At 37.5% G+C, this 23,132-nt stretch overlaps 1 protein-coding gene across 1 annotated transcript in view; it reads right to left on the bottom strand.

Moving 5' to 3' along the window:
• CEP85L (centrosomal protein 85 like) overlaps window positions 1-23,132 on the bottom strand; it is a 164,335-nt gene that overhangs the window by 49,670 nt on the left and 91,533 nt on the right. The window contains 1 exon segment of the mRNA XM_047759656.1: window positions 7,919-8,036. Coding sequence (XP_047615612.1) covers window positions 7,919-8,036 — 118 coding nt within the window.

The following is a 23,132-nucleotide window of genomic DNA, read 5'->3' as shown; positions in this document are numbered from 1 at the left end:
TTCATCGTTTTAAATATATTGTGCCACTCCCTTTTGGCCTGCAGTTTCTGCTGAAAACTCAGCTGATAACCTTGCGGTGATATCCTTCTAAGTTATTTGTTGCTTTTAATATTTTCTCTTTGTCTGTCAATTTGATTAATATGTGTCTTGGCATGTTCCTTCTTGGGTTTATCCTGTATGGGACTCTGCATTTCCTAACTTGAGTAAGTGTTTCATTTCCCATGTTAGGGAAGTTTTTGACTATAATCTCTTCAAATATTTTCTCAGGTCCCCCTCTCTCTCTTCTGGGATCCCTAAAATGTGAATGTTAATACATTTAGTGTTGTCCCAGAGTTCCCTCACACTGTCCTTATTTATTTTCATTCATTTCTCTCTGTTCTATTCCACAGCAATGATTTCAACCACTCTGTCTTTCAGCTCACTTATTCTTTCTTCTGCCTCAGTTATTATGCTATTGATTCCTCCTAGTGTATTCTTCATTTCAGTTACTGTATTGTTCATCCCTGTGTGTTTGTTTTTTAAATTTTCTAGCTCTTTTAAAACAATTCATATATCTTCTAGGTTTGTGCCTTCATTCTTATTTTGGATCCTCTTTACTATCATTACTCTAATTCTTTTTCAGGTAGACTGCCTACCTCATCTTCATTTAGTTGCTCTTGTGGGTTGATTTCTTGTTCCTTTGTCTGAGACATATTTCTGTAATCTCATTCTGTCTAATTTTCTGTGTCTGTGATCTCTGTTACATAAGCTGAAGGAATGTAGTCCCTCTTGCTTCTGGTGTCTGTCCCCTGGTAGGTGAGGTTGACCCAGGAACTTGTGCAGGCTTCCTGGTGAAAGGGACAGGTGCTTGCCCTCTGGTGGGTGGAGCTGGGTCTTGTTCTTCTTATGTGCAGGGCTCTCTCAAGGGATTTGTTTAGAGGTGGCTGTGAGCTCAGTATGTCATCAGGTAGCCTGTCTGCTGATGGGTGTGTCTGTGTTCCTATTCTGCTGGTTGTTTGCCCTGAGGCATTCTAGCACTAGAGCCTGCAGGCTGTTGGATGAGGTCAGGTCTTGGTGCCAAAATGGTGACCTCTGGGAGAGGTCAAGAGTCCCTGGGAATTCTAGAACCAGTGTCTTTTCCCCCAATGTGAGCCACAGCCAGCCCCTGCCTCCGCATGAGAACTTCCAAGACCCAAAGGTAGGTCTAGCCCAGGCTCTGACTGAATTACTACTTTGAGCTGGGTCCCAGTGCACATGGATCCTTCCTTTTGTGCACACTCCAAGAGTGGAATCTGTTTCCCCCAGCTCTATGGAGCTCCTGAATTCAAGCTCTGTTGCCCTTCAAAGTTAAATGCTCTGGAATTTCACCTCCCAATGCCAGACCTCAGACTGTCTTAGGTTATTTTTATGTAGGAATGTCCCTGTGCAGCCTGTGTGGATTTAATATTTTTTGGTGCGAGGGCTGTTTTTAGTATAGATTCTTGACACCTCTCTCCTCAAGTGCTTGCTGGCCATTATCCCTTGATAGGAGGTGTGACTGATGCTCTGGTGACCAGAGTCTGGATACTGAGTGAGGCCTTCTCTGCTCTGTGGCTGTCACTTCACTGTCCAGAGGCAGGGTCTGCTCCCTCATTGATGGAGTAGAGGCCCCCTCATCTGTTTCTGAACTGTGTTACTAATGTGCAGTGTGAGGCAGGTAGGACTGGAGCACTCCCAGTGGGAGAACCACTGAATATTCCTCCATTGGAATTGTTCCCCTTTGAATGTGCTCTGTTGTATTACCTTTCACCCTATGTGGGGCTCAAAAGGACACTTTTAGCACTTCCCTCAGCCCCACCTCAACTGTGGAAATGCCAGCAATTGGGCCTTGTGTCTCTCAGGTATTGTTTTCACAAGGCTACTGGTGCAGATCCACTGAAGCCAGATCACAGAACAGTAAGTGGTCATGCACTTGGATCCACTGTGGCAGCTCAGACTCTGACCTGGCCCAGGCCCCATGTATACATGCCCAAAAGCCCACAGATGCTAAATCCAGACTCATCCAGCTGCGGGAGTACTTGTTGTCTGTTCTAATGTTCCGCATGTACTGTGTTTACAAAGCCAGCAGTGGGGGTATAAATTTGTGGTTCAAACAGCTGTGAGGAAAAGACTTCAGCTCTTCTTCCTTAGTTGCACAGCCCCTGGGCTCAGCTGTGGTTTCAGCCCACCCCTTCATGTAGACAACCTACCAGCATCTACTCCTGAGATTGCTGAAGCACACATGCCTGCCCAAGTGGGAGCGAACAGGGACACATGAGCAGGAAGCAGAAGGGGGCCAGGGTGACAGCCAGGGTGCTCAGGACCCCCTTGGTAGGAGGGAGTCGAGGTGACAGTTGTAGTCTGTGAGATATCCCAGGTAAAAGGGGGTCAGGCAGTGGCCCATGTGCATGGGTACACTTGGGCAGAGGGGGCCAGGCAGGGGTCAGAGTGCTCGGGCCCACTCAGGCAGGAGTGTCCCCCTGAGCCTGCAGAGGCAAAGGCTGGCACATGGGAAAAGAGGCTGCAATGGCAGCCCTGCCCCTTGCACGCCACTCCACAATGGCACTTCGTCTCTATGGTGGTCCAGCTCTCCTCCACGAACACTCCCCACTGCACCAGTTCACACTCCTGCCCCCCTCAGGCCATCTCCATGCAGCCAGCTACAGTCCTCTCCTCAGTTCTGTGCTCCAAACTCCATAATCCAGCATTCAGTCCCCATTGGCACCAGTGGTTGAGTATCTCAAGCTGGGGTGCATAGGGCTGCAGCACAGACCATCTTTGTAGGTCTCACTCTGTCCTGCCTGTCACAGACCAATTTTTGCTCTCTCATTTAAGCACCTGAAGCTCCTTTTGTTTCCCAGTTGATCTCCCCACTGAGGGGGTTTCCCCGGGTATGGGAACCTCTCCTCTCCTCTTCAGCTGTCTCCCAGGGATGCAGGTCCTGTCCCACTTTCTATTTTTTTCCTTTCATCCTACCCAGTTATATGGAGATCTTTCTTGTCCTTTCATGTGTTTGAGGTTTTCTGCTAGTGTTCAGTAGGTGTTCTGTGAAAACTGTTCCATTTGTAGACATATTCTTGATGCGTTTGTGGGAAGAGATAAGCTCCATGTCCTCATACTCCACCATCTTGGAAATTCCCCACTTAAACCCTTGCCATTTATCCTCTTTCTTCATCTACTGAAAAAAAAAATTATCTTATATATAATAAGATATAAAAAGGAATACAAGAAAACCCTTGTATTCCTTTTTATTAATTGCACTTATCTTTCAAAATAAATGTCTCAACAATATTTTAATTTCACACATCATTTTGAGTTCTTCTGACATTTTTAGCAGCCCCATTTTCCATATCCTTCCAGATGTTTCTGTCCTTGCAGACTGACTTAGAGAGCCCTCTACTGGCCTGATGCTGTGTCAAAAAACATTTTCTTCAGCTTGCATCTGTACAATACTTTTATATGCTTTTGGTACTTTAATAATTGTATAATTCAAGTAAAACCTTTATTCAGAATAATAAAGTTATAAGGAGAAACTGCATGGTTCTACTAAAATACCATTATCAAAGTAAATTATATTATTTAAGTAGTATAGAAATACCATTTTCAAATGACTGTACACTATTGATACCAAAGAGCTTTGCTATCATGTGATAGAACTTATATATGGAACCACATAGTAACAAGGTATTTGTTTTATATATTAGTAACTGAAGTATAATAAATAAGTGGGAATCTCTATGTTAAATGACTCTGCTTCAAATAAGTCTTAAATAGTTATTTGGTCTTTAATATTTTCTGATCTTGGGAGTTCCCATCGTGTCTCAGCGGAAACGAATCTGACTAGTATCCATGAGGAGGTAGGTTCGATCCCTGGCCTCGCTCAGTGGTTTGGGGATCTGACATTGCTGGGAGCTATGGTGTGGGTTACAGACATAGCTTGGATCCAAAGTTGCTGTGGCATAGGCTGACTTGACCCCTAGCCTGAGGAGAGGTTCCCATACCCGGGGAAACCCCCTCAGTGGGGAGATCAGCTGGGAAATAAAAGGAGCTTCGGATGCTTAAAGGAGAGAGCAAAAATTGGTCTGTGACAGGCAGGACAAAGTGAGACCTACAAAGATGGTCTGTGCTGCACCCCTATGCATTACTCTTAGGAGAAATATATATTAAAACCATATGGAGAAAATAAGAAAAATCTCAAACCAACAACCTAACTTTACAAAATAAGGAACTAGAAAAAAAAAAGAACAAACTAAACCCAAAGCTGTCAGAAGGAAGGGAAAAAATAAAGACTAGAGCAGAGATAAATGAAATAGAGAACAGAAAAACAGTAGAGAAAATTAATGAAACCCGAAGCTGGTATTGTGAAAAGAATAAAATTAGCAAACTATCAGGTAGATGAACTAAACAAAAAGAAGACTCGAATTACTAAAATCAGAAATTAAAGTGGAGATAATAACTATCAATTCCATTGAAAAAGAGGATTATAAGAGAGTAGTTTGAACAACTAATAGTCATGTCAATAAACTGGATAAACTAGATGAAATGGAAAAGTTCCTAATAATCTACCAACAGTAAATCATGAAGAAATAGCAAATCTGAGTAGAGAGCCTTATCAGTAGAGTAAAGAGGTGGATCCAAATTAAAAAAACTCCAGTCAAAGAGGAGACCTAGCCCTCAACCTGAATACTTCACTGGTGAATTCTACCAAACATTTAAAGAAGAACTAACACCTACCTCTCTCAAACTTCTCCAAACACTAGAAGAGGAGGGGAACATTTCCTAACTCATTCTGAGGCCAGCATATTCAGATACTAAAGACAAAAGACACTACAAGAAAACTTACAGACCAACAGATCAACACATAGCTTTTGACACTGTTTTAAAAATATTCATTGAAATATTAGCAAACTGAATTTATAGCAGTGTACTAAAAGGATTATTTATACTCCATGAGTAAGTGGGATTTATTCCTGGAATGCGAGGATGGCTTAACTTTAAAAAATCAATGTCATACACCACAAAAACAGAAGGAAAAAAAATCATTTCAATTGAAGACTCAAAAAAAGGCATATAAAAAAACTCAACATGTTTTTATGAATAAAAACACTCAAAAAGCTAAACAGAAGGAAACTACTCAAAATAACAAAAGGTACAAGGAAAAAACCCATAGCAAACATATTCAGTGATGAAAGTCTGAGACCCATTTCCTCTAAGATTAAGAAAAAGGATTCCCACTTCTATCAACAGAGTACTGGGGGTTCTACCTACAGCAATTTGGCAAGAAAAAAAAATTAAAAGCATCCAAATTGAAAAGGAAGATGTAAGATTATTGCTGTTTGCAATATGATCTTATGTGTAGAAAACCCTAAAATTCCACACACACACACAAAAAATGTTAGAGATAATGAATGGATTCAGCAATGTATCAGGATACAAAGTCAACATACAAAATTTAGATGCACTTCTATACGCTAATAATGAATGATGTGATGAGGAAATTATGAAAGCAATTTCATTTACCATAGTATTAAAAAGAATAAAATATTTAGGATGTAACTTACCCAAAGAAGTATAAGAACTATACAGTGAAAAGTACAGAACATTATTGAAAGAAACTGGAGATGACACAAACATATGGAAATATATCCTATGTTCATGGACTGAAAAACTGAACATTATTAAGATGTCAATACTACCCAATGTGATCTACAGATTTAAATGCAATCCCTACCAAAATCCTAATAATATTTTTTGCATAAATAGAAAAACCCATACTAAAATTCATATAGAATCTAAAGAGGCTTCAAATAACCAAGATGATCTTAAAAAAGGAGGACAAGGCTAGAAGACACACACTATGTGACTTCAAAACTTAATACAAAGCTACATAATCAAAACTGTGTGGTACTGGCATAAAGAGAGATATATACAGACCAATTGAATAGAATACAGAGCCCAGAAATAAATTCTCACTTATATGGTCAAATGACTTTTTTTTTTGTCTTTTCTAGGGCCACACCCACAGCATATGGAGGTTCCCAGGCTAGGGGTGTATTTGGAGCTGTAGCCACCGGCCAACACCAGAGCCACAGCAACAGGGGATCCAAGCTGTGTATGCAACCTACACCACAGCTCACAGCAACGCCAGATCCTCAACCCACCAAGCGAGGCCAGGGATCAAACCTGCAACCTCATGGTTCCTAGTTGGATTCATTAACCACTGAGCCATGATGGGAACTCCTGGTCAAATGATATTTGACAAAGTATAAAGACCATTCATTGGCGAAAAGACAGTCTTTTCAAAAACTAATGCAGTGAAAATTGGATATTCCTATGCAAAAGAATGAAGTTGGACCTCTGCTTAAGTGGATCTAAGAACTAAGACCTAAATGTAAGCCCTAAAACTATAAAACTCTTAAAAGAAAATGACAAAAGCTTCATGACATTGGCTTTGACAATGATTTCTTGGATATGACACAAAAGACATAGGCAACACAAGAAAAATTATACAAATTGGACTTAATGAAAAATTTTAAATCTTGTCCATAAAAAGAAAATATCAACAGAGAAAGAAGGCAACATAGAATGAGAAAAAATATTTGCAAATCATGTATCTGGCAAAGGATTAATATCCAGAATATATAGAGAATTTCTATAAACTCAATAAAGAACAAAAAGCTCCATTCAAAAATGCTCAAAAGATGTAGACATTTCTCCAAGGAAGATATACAAATAGGCAATAAGCACATGAAGATGTTCAACATCATTAGTCATTAGGAAAACTCTGATCAAAATGACAGTGAGATACTACATCGTATCCATTAAGATAGCTACTATCAAAAAACAGAAAATAACAAGTGTTGAAACAATGTGGAAAAACTTGAGCACTTGTACACTCTTGGTGGGAATGCAAAATTATATCACCACTGTGGTAAACAATGTGGTACTTCATCAAAAGTTAAAAAACAGAATTATCACATGATTCAGCAATTCCATTTCTGGGTATATACTCAAAAGAACTGAAAGCAGGGTCTCAAGGAGATATGTGCATACCCATGTTCAAAGAAATAATATAAAAATGTTCATAACAGCATTATTCATTACAGCCAAAATGTGGAAGCAACCCAAGCGTCCACTAAAAGATGAGTGGAAAAGCAAAATGTGGTATACATACAATATAATACTATTCAGCCTTAAAAAGGCAGGAAATTCTGACACATGCGACAACATGGATACACCCTGAGGATATTACACTAAGTGAAACATGCCAGTAACAAAAAAGACAAATACTGTATAAATCCACTTAATATAGATACCTGGAGTAATAAAAATTATAGAGACAGAAAGTTACTGGAAGTTGTCAGGGGTCAGGGATTTGAATGGGTAGTTACTATTTAATGGGTATAGAGTTTCACCTGTGTAAGACTATACATATAATAGTCTCAAACTGGAAACAATCCAAATTTTGACAAATAGAGACAGGTTGAATAAATTATGCTGTATCCATAAAATGGGAAATCAAGCACCTGTAAAAGCAAAGGAAAGGGATGCTGCCTATGTAATGATACGGAAATAACCACTGTATTTTATGTAACTGTTTATAATATAAAGAAAAAAGGCAAGGTTAAAATGTTGTACATATTTTGATACTTTCTGTGATGGTAAGGGGATAAAATGCATTTGTACCTGATAGTGATATGTATCAACTCAGGAAGGCTATGCTAGAAACTGATAACAGGAGTTCCTGTTTGTGTGTGGGGAAAGGATGTGAACTGGACAGATGCAAAACAGCACTTGGACATCTTCTAATATACATAAATATGAACCATGTGAATGGATTATTAATTCAAAAACATGTCCTAATCTTACAAGCTAATTTATACGAATAAAACAACAACTACTAAATCCTCTGTAATCTTACCTGCAAACCAGCCACATAAGAATCCTCACAATTTACATAATGTCCTAACATGGCATGTTGTGCTCGTAATTCATTATCCCTTATTCTTTCATGCAGGTGGGTAATTTGTTGCTTCTGCCTGCAAAACATAAATTGAGGTCACATTACAAAAAATATACTTTTTTAGGTCACAGTTAACAGAAGAACTTTCAGTATTCTAATTGGGCATAAGAGTTAATGTATTACCAATCTTAAAATTCATGAAAGGGGATTTTTAAAAACTACAGTACCATAAGATACGTGAAACACAGAAAAAGTTTATACTGCAGAGTTCTTTTAATACTTTATAGAACATCATCTTTTGTAGAATACTCTTCTTAAAGACTGTAATGGAATCATGATTTGCTTTCTTTCTTTTTGTTGCCTAATAAATATTTCATCCTCAGTCTGGAATGCCTTAAACTTTAAAATCATTATTTCCATTAATTCAAATTCTGTCCAAAACTTAATACCAATTAAAGCTTCTAAGAATGTCATTTCAGGAGTAAAAGGTATTTTTGTAATTATCATCTAGCCCATTTGCTATTCTATGCCTACATCTTGTCTACAACATCCAAGGTAAGTTGCATGGTCTACACATAAACATCATCAATGGTGGAGAACTAACTTGGTGGCAGATTTGCATCTTTAGATAGCTCTGACATTTCTTTCTTTCTTTCTTTCTTTTTTAAAATGGCCACACCTGTAGCATATGGAAGTTCCCAGCCTAGGGATTGAATCTGAGCTGCAGCTGTGACCTATGCCGCAGATGTGGCAGAATCCTTTAACCCACTCTGCTGTGCCAGGGATCAAACCTGTACCTCCACAGTGACCCAAGCTGCTACAGTTGGATTCTTAACCCATCACAGCCAGAACTCCCTGATGTTTCATTTTACTACTTTTTTCTCTTTAGGGACACACCTACAGCATGTGGAAGTTCCTAGGCAAGGGGGAGAATCAGTTGTAGCTGACAGCTTAAGCCACAGCCACAGCAATGCAGGATCTGAGCCACATCTGCAACCTACACCACAGCTCATGGCAACACTGGATCCTTAACCCACTGAGCAAGGCCAGGGATCGAACCCTCATTGTCATGGTTGCTAATCAGATTCATTTCCATTCCACAACAGGAACTCCCTGACATTTCACTTTCAAATAACCTCGTATTGGAGTTCCCGTCATGGTGCAGTGGTTAACAAATCTGACTAGGAACCATGAGGTTGTGGGTTTGATCTCTGACCTCACTGAGTGGGTTAAGGATCCGGTGTTGCCGTGAGCTGTGGTGTAGGTCGGCGGCTACAACTCCAATTAGAACCCTAGCCTGGGAACCTCCATATGCCACAGGAAGCGGCCCTAGAAAAAAAGGCAAAAAGACAAAAATAAAAATAAATAACCTCGTATTGGAACCAGACACACTAAAGCTCAATTATTCCCTCAGCAGCTCACAGCTTATTTTGATCAAGTTATTTAACTTTTGTGAATATGTGTCCTTATACATTTGAAAACTACTATATGCCAGGCAATAAGCTAAGAACTTTATATGTATTACCACTTATCTTCAAAAATTCAATAACAGGTCTCATAGTAAGATTATTAGAGAGAGCTTTTAAGGAATAATAAGGATATATGTGGGTAAACGAATAGCTCAATGTTTTCCAAAATCACTTACAAAATTACTTTTGGAGCAAAGTTAGACTATATCAGAGTTTCTATTCTATTCAGAGCTGTTTTGTTTTTTTAGATATGCCATTCTTTAAGAAAATCCACATAGAAAATATCAGATAAGAAACATATAACTTAGGAAAGATCAGTCACACGGTACTTTTTTTTTTTTTTTTTTTTTAATAAGGGCTGCACATGTAACATATGGAAGTTCCTGTGCTAGGGGTCGAGATGGAGCTGCATCTGTGACCTACACCACAGCTCATGGCAATGCCAGATCCTTAACCCACTGAGCTAGGCCAAGGATAGAACCCGCATCCTCATGAATACTACTTGGGTTCATTACCACTGAGCCACAACGGGAACTCCCACATGGTATTGTACAAATAAGGTAAAGCTTTACCAAAAAAAAAAAAAAAAACATTAAACTTCTTCTTCCTGCCAAAATGGAGTAACAGGAACCAGTTTTGCCCTTTCACCTGACACAATCACAAAACAGAACAAAATATAGGTAGTAAATACTCAAGATGCTGGACAAAAGGCAATTAGTAACTGACTTCTAAGAGGTGGACAACAAATTATGAGTCCTATGAATGTTAGAGATTACTGCTTTTATCCTCTACACAGGGAAAATAACACTTCTGAGTTGAAAAGACATAGCTGGGAATCTGGAGAAATCAAGACTATATAGTGAAGCTACCTTGGTGTATTCAGTTTAGTACTAATTAATGAATGCATGAAGGAGCCATTTAAAGTGTGTGTATGTGCGTGTGTGTAGGTGGGGGGAATATATCAGCCAGAAAGATTAGAAGGAACAGTGCATGAGGCTCATGTGAGACCTGGAATTGTGCCTGTTCCCAAATGCCAGAGTGGAAAACTTTATCATTTTATAAGGCATCACTTAGCAGCAACTTTCAACTGAGGGTGATTTTTAGGCCCAGAACAAAGCTTGGGAATACAGAAATATGTAACATTCAAAACAAGCTAAAATCATAATGCCTGGAATCTGATCCAAAATAACTAGGCATGCAAAGAAGCAGGAAAATATAACCCATAATAAGAAGGAAAAACTAATCCACTGAAAGTGAGCTAGAACTGATACAGATGACAAAATTATAGTGAAGGACCCTAAATCAATTATTATACCTGTTTTCATGTGTTCAAGAAACTAGATGAAAGAATATGTTAAGTAGAGTCACAGAAGAGAAATGTTACCCAGAATGGGATTAGGTCAGATTAGAATTTGCAGAAGAAAAGATTAGTGAATTTAACAACATATCAGTAGAAACGATCCAAAAAGAAACAGAAAAAAAAAAGATAAACGAATGGAAAAAACTCACAAACCAACCAACCTTGGAGAATCAGTGAGCTGTGAGACTTCTTTAAAGGGTCAAATATATGTATAATTAGAATCCCCAAACAAAAGGAGAATGGAGAAGGGGCATAAAAAAGTATCTGTAGAAAACTGGCCAAATTTTTTCCAAATCTGATGAGAACTATACACCCACAGATCCAAGAGGACCAAAGAACCCCAAGCACAAGTAACATGAAGCAAACTAAACCAAGGAACATCTTAACCAAATGGCTTAAAATCAGCAATAAAGAGAAAAATCTTAAAAGTAGTCAGAGAAAAAGATAAATGTATCCAGGGAGACAAAGGTAAAGAGGACAATAGATTTTTCATATGAAATAATGCAAAAAAGATGAGTGAAGAACTTTAAAATTTTCAAATTAAAAAGCCAGCAATCTTGAATTTTTTACCCACAGTAAGTTAAAACAAAATAAAGAAAACTAACAACTATATTTTACCTAAGGAAAATATCAAAGACAGAGGAAAAACAGACTTTTCTGGAAACTTAAAGCTGAAAAAATTCATCACCAGTAGACTTCGACTTAAAGATATGATAAAGGAACACCTTCAACAAAAGAAAAGAGATACCAGAGAGCACCATAGTGATAAATGTATGGGAAAATTCATGAGTTTTTTAAATTATTATTTAAAATCTCTTTAAAAGACAATAGACCAAGTAAAGCAAAAAAATAAATAAAAAAATTTTAAAAAAGGATAAATGGGGTTTATAATGTTTGTAGAAATAAAATTCATGTATGACAAAACAGTTCATAGGCTGGGAGAAGGAAAACAGAAGTATATTTTTTTTTCTTTCTTTTTCCTTTTTTTTTTTTTTAATGGCCACACCTGGGGTATATGGAGGTTCCCAGGCGAGGGGTTCAATCAGAGCTGTGGCTGCCAGCCTGCAACACAGCCACAGCAACAGGGATTCTGAGCCGCATCTGTGACCCACACCACAGCCGGCGGCTATGTTGGAACCTTAACTGAGTGAGGCCAGGGATCAAACCCATATCCTTGCAGACACCATGTCAGGTTCTTAACCCACTGAGCCACAACAAGAACTCCAGAAGTATATTTTTGTAAGATTCTTACATTATACATGAAGGACTACAATAATTTAATATTACTGGAAGTAGACTGTTACACTTTAAAGATGCATAAGCTCTAAAGCAATCACTATAGTAACTCAAACGAAGATTAACAGCTAATAAACCAACAAAGGAGATGAAATTAAAAAAAAAATTGAACAAATTTAAGAGAAAGCAAAGTAGAACAAAGAACAGGTGGACAATTAGAAAACAAATAGAAAGACAGTAGATATAAACTCAACCATGTCAAAACACACAAAATATAAATGGTCTAAATACCCCAAATTAAAGGGAGACAGGACAGAAAAAGATTAAGACCTGACTACATACCTACAAGAAAACCACTCCACACATGCTGCAGTTTGGCAAATCCTATTTCTAAAACCTTTTGGTCTAGAAGATTTATGATTGCTGACTATATTTCCTTTTTTTTTTTTTTTTTGTCTTTTGTTCTTTTAGGGTTGCATTGCAGCATATGGAGGTTCCCAGGCTAGGGGTCAAATCGGAGCTGTTGCTGCTGGCCTATGCCAGAGCTACACAATGCCATATCCGAGCCACATCTGCAACCTACACCACAGCTCACAGCAATGCCGGATCCTTAACCCACTGAGAGAGGCCAGGTATCAAACCCGCAAACTCATGGTTCCTAGTCAGATTCATTTCTGCTGTGCCATGGCGGGGACTCCCTATAATTTCTTTTTTTAATTGATACATACCTGACATACATTATATTAGTTTCAGGTGTACAACATAATGGTTTGATATTTATATATATTGTGAAATGATCACCACAATAAGTCATCTGATAGTGTTTCTTGAATGTTATTAGTTTATGCAAGTTTTCCATTTCTTTAATGTTAAAGAAACAGGGTTAGTGTTGGTATTCCTTAAAAACTATTCATTTTCTTCTATGTTTCAGGTTTACTGACATAAGTTTTCAACAATGATTTAAAATCTCTACCTCTATTTATACCACTTTTCATTTCTAAAATTTTCATTGAGCCTTTCCCTTTTTTCTGACTAATTAGAGATTTATCTATTTGTTTAATTTCTGCTCTTTTCATTATTTCCTTTATTCTCTTTATGTTTACTCTTCTTTTCCAAGCCTTCTTGAATTAAACATTTAATTTATATCATTGTTATTTCCTCCCTTCTTTCCCTTCCCTTCCTTCATTAATAAAATAAAAAGACATGAGAAATGATGATATAGTCTTACATATATATAAGACTAGGTATATATGTATATAGTCCTGGTAGGAATGGAAAGAGAATGAAGTAGAATAAATATCTGAAGAAGAAATAATGACAAAGAATATTCCCAAACTGATGAAAGATATCAAACTGGAATCAAGAAGTGCTTCAATCCCCAAGAATACAAATTGAAATATAATGAAAACTGTATATAGGCACATTATGGTGACACCACTGAAAACAAATGATTAAAAGAGAAATTATTAAATCAGCAAAACACTAAATGGTGCATTCAGTCTAGCATCAATAAGACTTATGGATGACTTGAAGAGAAACCAGAAACAATGGAATAATATCTTTTTTTGCTGAAAAAAAGTAACTGCCAATCTGACATTCTATATCAATCAAAAATATCTTCCAAAAACAAAGGTAATATTCACAATAGACAAGATGTAGAAACAATCTAAACGTCCACTAATGAGTGAATGGCTAAAGAAAATGTCACTTATATATGTGTGTGTATACACACATATATATATGTATGTGTATATGTTTGTGTGTGTGTGTGTATAAAATGCTACATAGAAGGGACTATTAGTCTTAAAATGGAAGGAAATCCTTAAAATATATGCTACAATATGAGTGAACCTTGAGGACATTACACCAGGTGGAATAAGCCAGTCATAAAAGGACAAACATTGCATGATTCCACTTTCATGAGCTATTAATGGGGTTCATAGGACATGCTGCCCCAAAATATGGCACCTTGGCATACTGAATGTTTTAAGCTGAAGGAGTATGAGAAAACAGCAGGTCATAAATCCTCATGTGTGCTCTCCCTATACCCACAGGAAAGGAGCATCCTTATCTCCAAAGAAAAAGGAGATACACTAAAGAACAAGTTTGCTCAGTTTTTTCCAGTTACAACACTTACCTCATATTCCTTAATCTATCATACTCCTCCATGACTGTCCACTCTTTATCAAATTTAGCATGAAATACTCAGGTCTATTACTTTAGGTTTTCATTTCCTTATGAAGGCCCCAGGTCACATAAAATTGTATTAAGGAAATTTGTATGCTTTTCTCCTGTTAATCGGTCTTGTCAGTTTAATTTCCAGATCTAGTAATGGACTCTAAACGGTGGAAGAAAACCTTTTCCTCCCTTACAGTATCTGAATTAGTCAAGCTTACAGAAGCAAAGAGAGAAAAATGGTGGTTTCCATGGGCTGGAGGAAGGAGGGAAATAGGGAGTTATTGTTGAATGGATATAGAGTCTCAGTCATGAAAGATGAGAAAGTCTGATCTACTGTAAAAATTTAGTGTCCAAATAGTTAACAATACTGTACTGTATCTGATTTATTAAGAGGGCAGATTTCATGTTATGGGATCTTTTTTTTCCCTTGTTTTATTATTTAATTTTTTTTCAGCTGTACAGCATGGGGACCAAGTTCCTCTTACATGTATACATTTTTTCCCCCCATCCTTTGTTCTGTTGCAATATAAGTATCAAGACATAGTTCTCAATGCTACTTAGCAGGATCTCCTTGTAAATCCATTCCAAGTTGTATCCAATAACCTCAAGCTCCCCATCACTGCCACTTCCTCCCTCCACCTCCCAGACAGCCACAAATCTATTCTCCAAGTCCATGATTTTCTTTTCTGTGGAAAGGTTTGTTTGTGCTGTATATTAGATTCCAGTAATAAGTGAAATCATATGGTATTTGTCTTTGTCTTTCTGACTCATTTCACTCAGTATGAGAGTCTCTAGTTCCATCCATGTTGCTGCAAATGGCATTATGTCATTCTTTTTATGGCTGAGTAGTATTCCATTATTTATATGTACCACATCTTCCGAATCCAATCATCTGTCAATGGACAATTGGATGGTTCCATGTCTTGGCTATTGTGAATAGTGCTGCCATGAACATGCGGGTGCATGTGTCTCTTTGAAGTAGAGTTTTGTCCGGATAGATGCCCAAGAGTGGGATTGTGGGGTCATATGGAAGTTCTATGTATAGGTTTCTAAGGTATCTTCCAACTGTTCTCCATAGTGGCTGTACCAGTTTACATTCCCACCAGCCAGTGCAAGAGGGTTACCTTTTTTCCACAACCCCTCCAGCACTTGTTATTTGTGGACTTATGAATGATGGCCATTCTGACTGGTGTGAGGTGGAATCTCATGGTAGTTTTGATTTGCATTTCTCTAATAATCAGTGATGTTGAGAATTTTTTCATGTGCTTGTTGGCCATCTGTATATCTTCCTTGGAGAAGAGTCTATTCAGGTCTTCTGCCCATTTTTCCATTGATTGATTGGCTTTTTTGCTGTTGGGTTGTATAAGTTGCTTATATATTCTAGAGATTAAGCCTTTGTCCGTTTGAAGCTATTTTCTCCCATTCTGTAAGTTGTCTTTTTGTTTTCTTTTGGGTTTCCTTTGCTGTGCAAAAGCTTTTCAGTTTGATGAGGTCCCATGGGTTTATTTTTGTTTTTATTTCTGTTGCTTTGGGAGACTGAGGTTGATGTCAGAGAGTGTTGTGCCCATGTTCTCTTCTAGGAGTTTGATGGTGTCTTGTGCTGTATTTAAGTCTTTCAGCCATTTTGTTTATTTTTGTGCATGGTGTGAGGGTGTGTTGTAGTTTCATTGCTTTGCATGCAGCTGTCCAGGTTTCCCAGCAATGCTTGCTGAATAGACTTTCTTTTTCCCATTTGATGTTCTTGCCTCCCTTGTCAAAGATTAATTGGCCATAGGTGTCAGGGTTTATTTTTGGGTTCTCTATTCTATTCCATTGGTCTGTCTGTCTGTTTTGATACCAGTACCCACACTGTTTTGTTGACTGTGGCTTTGTAATATTGCTTTAAGTCTGGGAGAGTTGGTGCCTCCTGCTTGGTTTTTGTTTCTCAGGATTGCTTTGGCAATTCTGGGTCTTTTGTTGTTCCATATAAATGTTTGGATTGTTTGTTCCAGTTCTGTGAAAAATGTCATGGGTAATTTGATAGGGATTGTATTGAATAGTAGCATGGCCATTTTTACAATATTGATTTTTCCAATGCATGAACATGGAATATCTTTCCATTTCTTTACATCTTCTTTAATTTCTTTGATATAAGCATATAAGTCCTTTACCTCCTTGGTCAGGTGTATTCCGAGGTATTTGATTTTCTGAGGTGCAATTTTAAAAGGTATTGTCTCTGCATTCCTTTTCTAACATTTCATTGTTGTTATACAGAAATGCGACTGATTTCTGAATGTTAATCTTATATCCTGCTACTTTGCTGAATTTATTAATCAGTTCAAGTAGTTTTTGGGTTGAGTCCTTAGGGTTTTCTATATATAGTATCATGCTGTCTGCATTCAGTGACAGTTTTATCTCTTCTCTTCCTATTTGGATGCCTTTATTTCTTTGTTTGTCTAATTGCTGTGGCTAGGACTTCCAAAACTATGTTGAAGAGCAGTGGTGAGAGTGGGCATCCCTGTCTTGTTCCAGATTGGAGTGAGAAGGCTTTCAGTTTTTCTCCATTGAGTATTATATTTGCTGTGGGTTTGTCATAAATGGCTTTGATTATGTTCAGGAATGTTCCCTCTATACCCACTTTGGCAAGAGTTTTGATCATGAATGGATGTTGGACTTTATCAAATGCTTTTTTCTGCATCTATTGAGATGATCATATGGTTTTTGACTTTTGTTAATGTGGTGTATGACATTGATTGATTTGCGTATGATGAACCATCCTTGTGAACCTGGGATGAACCCAACCTGGTCATGGTGTATAATTTTTTTGATATGTTGTTGGATTCGGTTGGCTAAGATTTTGTTGAGAATTTTTGCATCTTTATTCATCAAAGATATTGGCTGATCATTTTCTTTTTTGATAGTATCTTTGTCTGGTTTTGGAATTAGAGTGATGGTGGCATCATAGAACGTCTTTGGGAGTGTTCCTTCTTCTTCAACCATTTGAAAAAGTTTATGGAGGATGGGCACCAGATCCTCTTTATATATTTGGTAGAATTCACCTGTGAAGCCATCTGGTCCTGGACTTTTATTTGTAGGGAGTGATTTTATGACCTCTTCAATTTCATTTCTAGTGATCGGTCTGTTTAGTTGGTCTGTTTCTTCTTGATTCAGTTTTGGCAAGCTGTAAGATTCTAGAAAATTGTCCATTTCTTCCAGATTATCAAATTAGTTGGCATATAGTTGTTCATAGTACTCTCTTATTATTTTTTTTTTTTGTATTTCTGCAGTATCCATTGTGATTTCTCCTTTTTCATTTCTAATTTGTTTATTTGGGTTCTTTCCTCTTCTTAGTGAGTCTAGCCAGGGGTTTGTCCATTTTGTTACCTTTTCAAAGAACCAGCTCTTGGTTTTATTAATTTTCTCTATTGTTTTTTGAATCCCTATTTTATTGATTTTCTCTTTGATCTTTATAATTTCCTTCCTTCTGCTGACTTTAGGTCTTTTTTGTTCTTTTTTTTCTAATTCGTTTAGGTGGAGGGTTAAGTTGTCAATTTGAGATCTTTCTTCTTTTTTGAGGAAGGCCTGTATCGCTATAAATTTCCCTCTGAGCACTGCTTTTGTGGCATCCCATAGATTTTGAGAGGTTGTGTCTTCATTATCATTTGTTTCAAGGTAGTTTTTAATTTCCTTCTTGATTTCCTCATTGACCCATTGGTTTTTTAGTAGCATGTTGTTTAGTCTCCATGTAGTAGGTTTTTTTCTCATTTCCTTTCCTGTGGTTGATTTCTAGTTTCATACCATTGTGATCAGAGAAGATACTTGAAATAATTTCTATACTTTTAAATTTGTTGAGGTTAGCTTTATGTCCCAATACATGGTTGATTCTTGAGAATGTTCCATGCGCACTTGAGAAGAATGTGTATTCTGATTTTTTTGGATGTAGTGTCCTGAAGATGTCAATGAAGTCTAACTTTTCTATTGTTTCCTTAGGATCTCTGTTGCTTTATTGGTTTTCTGTCTAGAGGATCTGTCCATTGGTGTGAGTGGCGTATTAAGGTCTCCTACTATGATTGTATTCCCATCAATTTCTCCTTTTATGTCTGTTAATATTTGTTGTGTGTATCTGGGTGCTCCTGTATTTGGGGCATATATGTTGATGATAGTAATATCCTCTTCTTGGATGGATCCCTTAATCATTAAATAATGTCCTTCTTTGTCTTTATGTCTTTTGTCTTAAAGTCTATTTGTCTTATATGAGTATTGCAACTCCTGCTTTCCTGTCATGTCTATTGGCATGAAATATTTTTTCCTACCCCTTCACTTTCTATCTATATGTGTCCTTTGTCCTAAGGTGAATTTCTTGTAGGCGGCAGATTGAAGGTTTTTGCTTTTTTATCCACTCAGCCACTCTGTGTCTTTTGATTGGAGCATTCAGTCCATTGACATTTAAGGTGATAATTGATAGATGATTATTTATTGCCATTTTAAAACCTCCTGTTCCAGTTCATTCTATGGTTCTCCATTCTGCCTTTTTTGGTTGGATGGTCTCTTGATTATTTCTGCTTGAGTGTTGTGTTGTTTTTTTTTTTTTCATTTTTTGCAAATGCAATGTTTGGTTTTGGTTTGTGAGTGCCCTGTTTTTTAAGTATGCTAACCCCTTCCTATAATCGTGTGTTTTAGCCTGATGGTCCTTCATTACTATACTAAAATTAAGAAGAGAAACAAACAAAAAAAATTTTTTTAACAAAGAGTCTATTAATTTCCTTACTTCCCTTGCCCACATTTTATGATTTTGATGACTCTTTTTTTCTTTTTAATTTTATTCTCTTTTAAACATGTTCATGATTAAATCTGTATGCGGGCTTATTTGAGTGACTGCTCTCTGATTGTGGTTTCCTCAATCATCCTTTCTTTTTGGTTTAGAGAAGCCCTTTCAATATTTCCTTTAACCTGGGTTTTGTATTGCTGTATTCTTTTAGCTTTTGTTTGTTGGAAAAAAATTTATTTCCCCTTCTATTTTAAATGATATTCTTGCTGGATAGAGTATTCTAGGTTGCATATTTTTTCCTTTTAGCACTTTAAATATCTCTTGCCATTCCCTCCTGGCCTGTAGAGTTTCTGTAGAGAAATCAGCTGATAACCTTATGGGGGTTCCCTTATAGGTAACATTTTGCTTTTCTCTTGCTGCCTTTAGGGTCCTCTCTTTATCATTAACTTTTGCCATTTTTATTATAATGTGTCTTGGTGTGGGTCTATTTGGGTTCAACTTGTTTGGGACTCTCTGCTTCCTGTATCTTGAACTCAGTATCCTTTAGATTTGGGAAGTTTCTTCAAATATATTTTGCGATAATTTCTTCAAATATATTTTGTTATGGGATCTTTATACCACAAATTTCAGGGGGCGAAAAAAGGGAAAGCCGGAGCTGCTTCTAGGGATGTGTCTTCTGCCTGAGACAGAAAGTAGGATCCTGACCAGGATGGGGACTTTCACTTGCATAACAAGAGAGGCATCAGGAAGAATACCTCAAAACATGGCCTTTGAAAATTGGAAAAAAAGACAGTTAAAATATTAGAAATCAAGGAGCTGCTAAAACAACTATGCTACCAAACCTAGCTAGAAATGCATTGATCTTGTACCTCACTCAGGAAACAATAATATGCACAAATCAGTCTCTAGTTGAAGCAAAAATGTTTATCTGCTACTTTCTGAGAAGGTTCCTTGCCTTTTTTCTTTTTTTTTTTTTGTCTTTTGTCTGTTGTTGTTGTTGTTGTTGCTATTTCTTGGGCCGCTCCCGCTGCATATGGAGATTCCCAGGCTAGGGGTCGAATCGGAGCTATAGCCACCGGCCTACACCAGAGCCACAGCAACTCGGGATCCGAGCCGCGTCTGCAACCTACACCACAGCTCACGGCAACACCGGATCGTTAACCCACTGAGCAAGGTCAGGGACCGAACCCGAAACCTCATGGTTCCTAGTCGGATTCGCTAACCACTGCGCCACGACGGGAACTCCTCCTTGCCTTTTCTAATTAAATTTGGTCTTTGAGAATAGTTTCCCTTGAGAGTTTTGAAAATCATTAATGGCTTTTAAAACCATTACAGATTATCACCAAATAAATTATGCTCAGTGGCCATCTTGAATAATTTATCAGAGATGGTTATCAAGGAGACATTCTTCATGCATTATCAAAGAGAGAAAGACTAGAATAAAAGAACAGATGACCAAAAGTGTAGCATAGAAAGAGGAAAACCAGTGAAATTTTATTATAATTTTCCATACATTTTCTTTTTCCCCAAACCGTTTCCAAAAGAATGCACTTAAAAGGAAAAACCCATTACTATGTGAAAACATACCCCCCTCTATTTCATTAGCTTATATTTTCAAACTACTTCTAGTACTATAAATAAGGGATAAAACACAGTTGTAAAGAATCTGTTTCCTTACCTTTACCCTACACAATTGACATTAATTAATTTTGGGCAAATACAAAATATGGCTCTGGGCTTTAGTTTTGAAATGTACTTCTGAAGATATTTTCTTGGTATTTTTAAATTATGAAAAGAGATTAATTTTTCTTGGACTAGTCAGAATTTTCAATTTATCCACAGGCAGGCCTATCAAACAAAGCCAAGTGTATAGTTTGAAAATACTCCCAAAGTATACTAAAAGGATAGCTTTTGCATTTATAGGCAGAACTTAAAAGAGACTAGAGGTTTGGTTCCAGACCACCAAAATAAAGCCAGTCACATAAATTTTTTGGTTTCCCAGTGCATTTATAAGTTATATTTATATTAGACTGTAGTCTATAAAGTGCGTAATAGTGTATGTCTAAAAATGTACATACGTTAATTAAAAATACTTTTGTAAAATTTTTTAATTGTAATCAATTGTTATTTCTCCAATATATTTTTTTTCTACTGTATAGCATGGTGACCCAGTTACACACACATGTATACATTCTTTTTTCTCACATTATCATGCTCCATACTAATAAAAATACTTTTAGCTAAAAAATGCTATCTATCATCTGAGGCTTCATTGATGTATATATTTCTCATTTAATTACATGTGGAAGTAAAATCATATTACAATTTTACTAGGTAAATTTTTATAATCAATGGTGAATTCTTTGGTTTATTGCAGATTTTTTTAATTGAATTCACATTAAATGTCCTTCTAATTCATCTGCTTTATAAGCTAGGACTTATGATCTTAAATTTTTTTTTTTGTCTTTTTGCTATTTCTTGGGCCGCTCCCGCAGCATATGGAGGTTCCCAGGCTAGGGGTCCAATCAGAGCTGTAGCCACCGGCCTACACCAGAGCCACAGCAACGCGGGATCCGAGCCGCGTCTGCGACCTACACCACAGCTCACGGCAACGCCCGACCCTTAACCCACTGAGCAAGGGCAGGGACCGAACCCATAACCTCATGGTTCCTAGTCGGATTCGTTAACCACTGCATCACGACGGGAACTACTGATCTTAATTTTTAAAGACCTATGTGTACATATCATGGTTGCTAAAAGTTATTAAAATTCCAACCTCAAAGATAAAATCAATTAACATATGAGATTTTGTGCATGGCAATTTGTAGTCCATCTTTTACTTTGAGATGGACCCCATAATGCAAGAGCCGTATTTATTTTCTTTTTTAAATTTTTTTTTTCTAGTTGTGACCTTTTCTTTTCCACCTAGAGAAGTTCCTTTAGTATTTGTTGTAAAGCTGGTTTAGTGGTACTGAATTCTTTTAGCTCTCTTTTTTTTTGTCTTTTGTCTTTTTGTTGTTGTTGTTGTTGTTGTTGTTGCTGTTGCTATTTCTTTGGGCCGCTTCCGCGGCATATGGAGATTCCCAGGCTAGGGGTCGAATCGGAGCTGTAGCCACCGGCCTACACCAGAGCCACAGCAACACGGGATCCGAGCCGCGTCTGCAACCTACACCACAGCTCACGGCAACACCGGATCATTAACCCACTGAGCAAGGGCAGGGACCGAACCCGCAACCTCATGGTTCCTAGTCGGATTCGTTAACCACTGCGCCACGACGGGAACTCCTAAAATTTTTTTATTATAGTTGATTTACAATGCTCTGTCAATTTCTGCTGCATAGCAAAGTGACCCAGCCATACATCCATATACATTCTTTTTTTTTTTTACATACTTATTTTCCACCACAACTGTTGAAATAAGATTTGAATATTTTTAATCAGCTTATCTGATTATTTAAATACAGTTTTAACAGTGTTTTTCTAACTTATTTTGGTTCTGTATACCCAGGTATAAAGTATTATAAAAATCATTTTCTAAACCTATTTTGTTTCAAAGTCAACCACCATATTGCATGAAATTCAATTCTAACACTAAACAACTTAGGTTAGCATGAGACTCCACAGCTTTAAGGGCAGGGTCCCCAAAAAGAAAGCCTCACTTCAGATACCAGACTGAGATGGGATCCCTAACACACACTTCTAACCAACTAGCTACCAATCTGGGGAGTTCCCAGAGTTTTTAACATACCATTTCATGTGCTATAATAAAATCACTGCCCACGTGATTGAATTCAATCTCCAGCCTCCTCCTCTCCCTGCAGGCTGAACTGGCTCAAAGTTCCAACCCAATCCTCTGATCACAAGGTTAGTCTCTCTGGTGAACAGCCCCCATCCTGAAGCTGCTCCCTAGGGTCCAAGCACTACCTCATTAGGATAAATGCAGGTGTGTTCCAGGGGCTTGTGAAGAAAAAGGCAATCCAAAGATTTAGAATCTCCTTCTCAAGGACCAAGAACACTGGCTAGTCAGAATCTTTATTACTGAACAAAATCTTACAGTTTGTACATACTCTATTGTAAACTGCAATTAATGAAAAAATGAGAATACTCCTTTACACTGACAATATCGTTTACTAATAGCATTAACTCAGCTGTCACCACAGAAGGGTTCTTCTCTAGATCAGG

Source organism: Phacochoerus africanus, chromosome 2, assembly GCF_016906955.1.
Source record: "Phacochoerus africanus isolate WHEZ1 chromosome 2, ROS_Pafr_v1, whole genome shotgun sequence".
NCBI classification, from domain to species: domain Eukaryota; kingdom Metazoa; phylum Chordata; class Mammalia; order Artiodactyla; family Suidae; genus Phacochoerus; species Phacochoerus africanus.
This window is presented reverse-complemented; position numbering and strand designations above follow the sequence as displayed.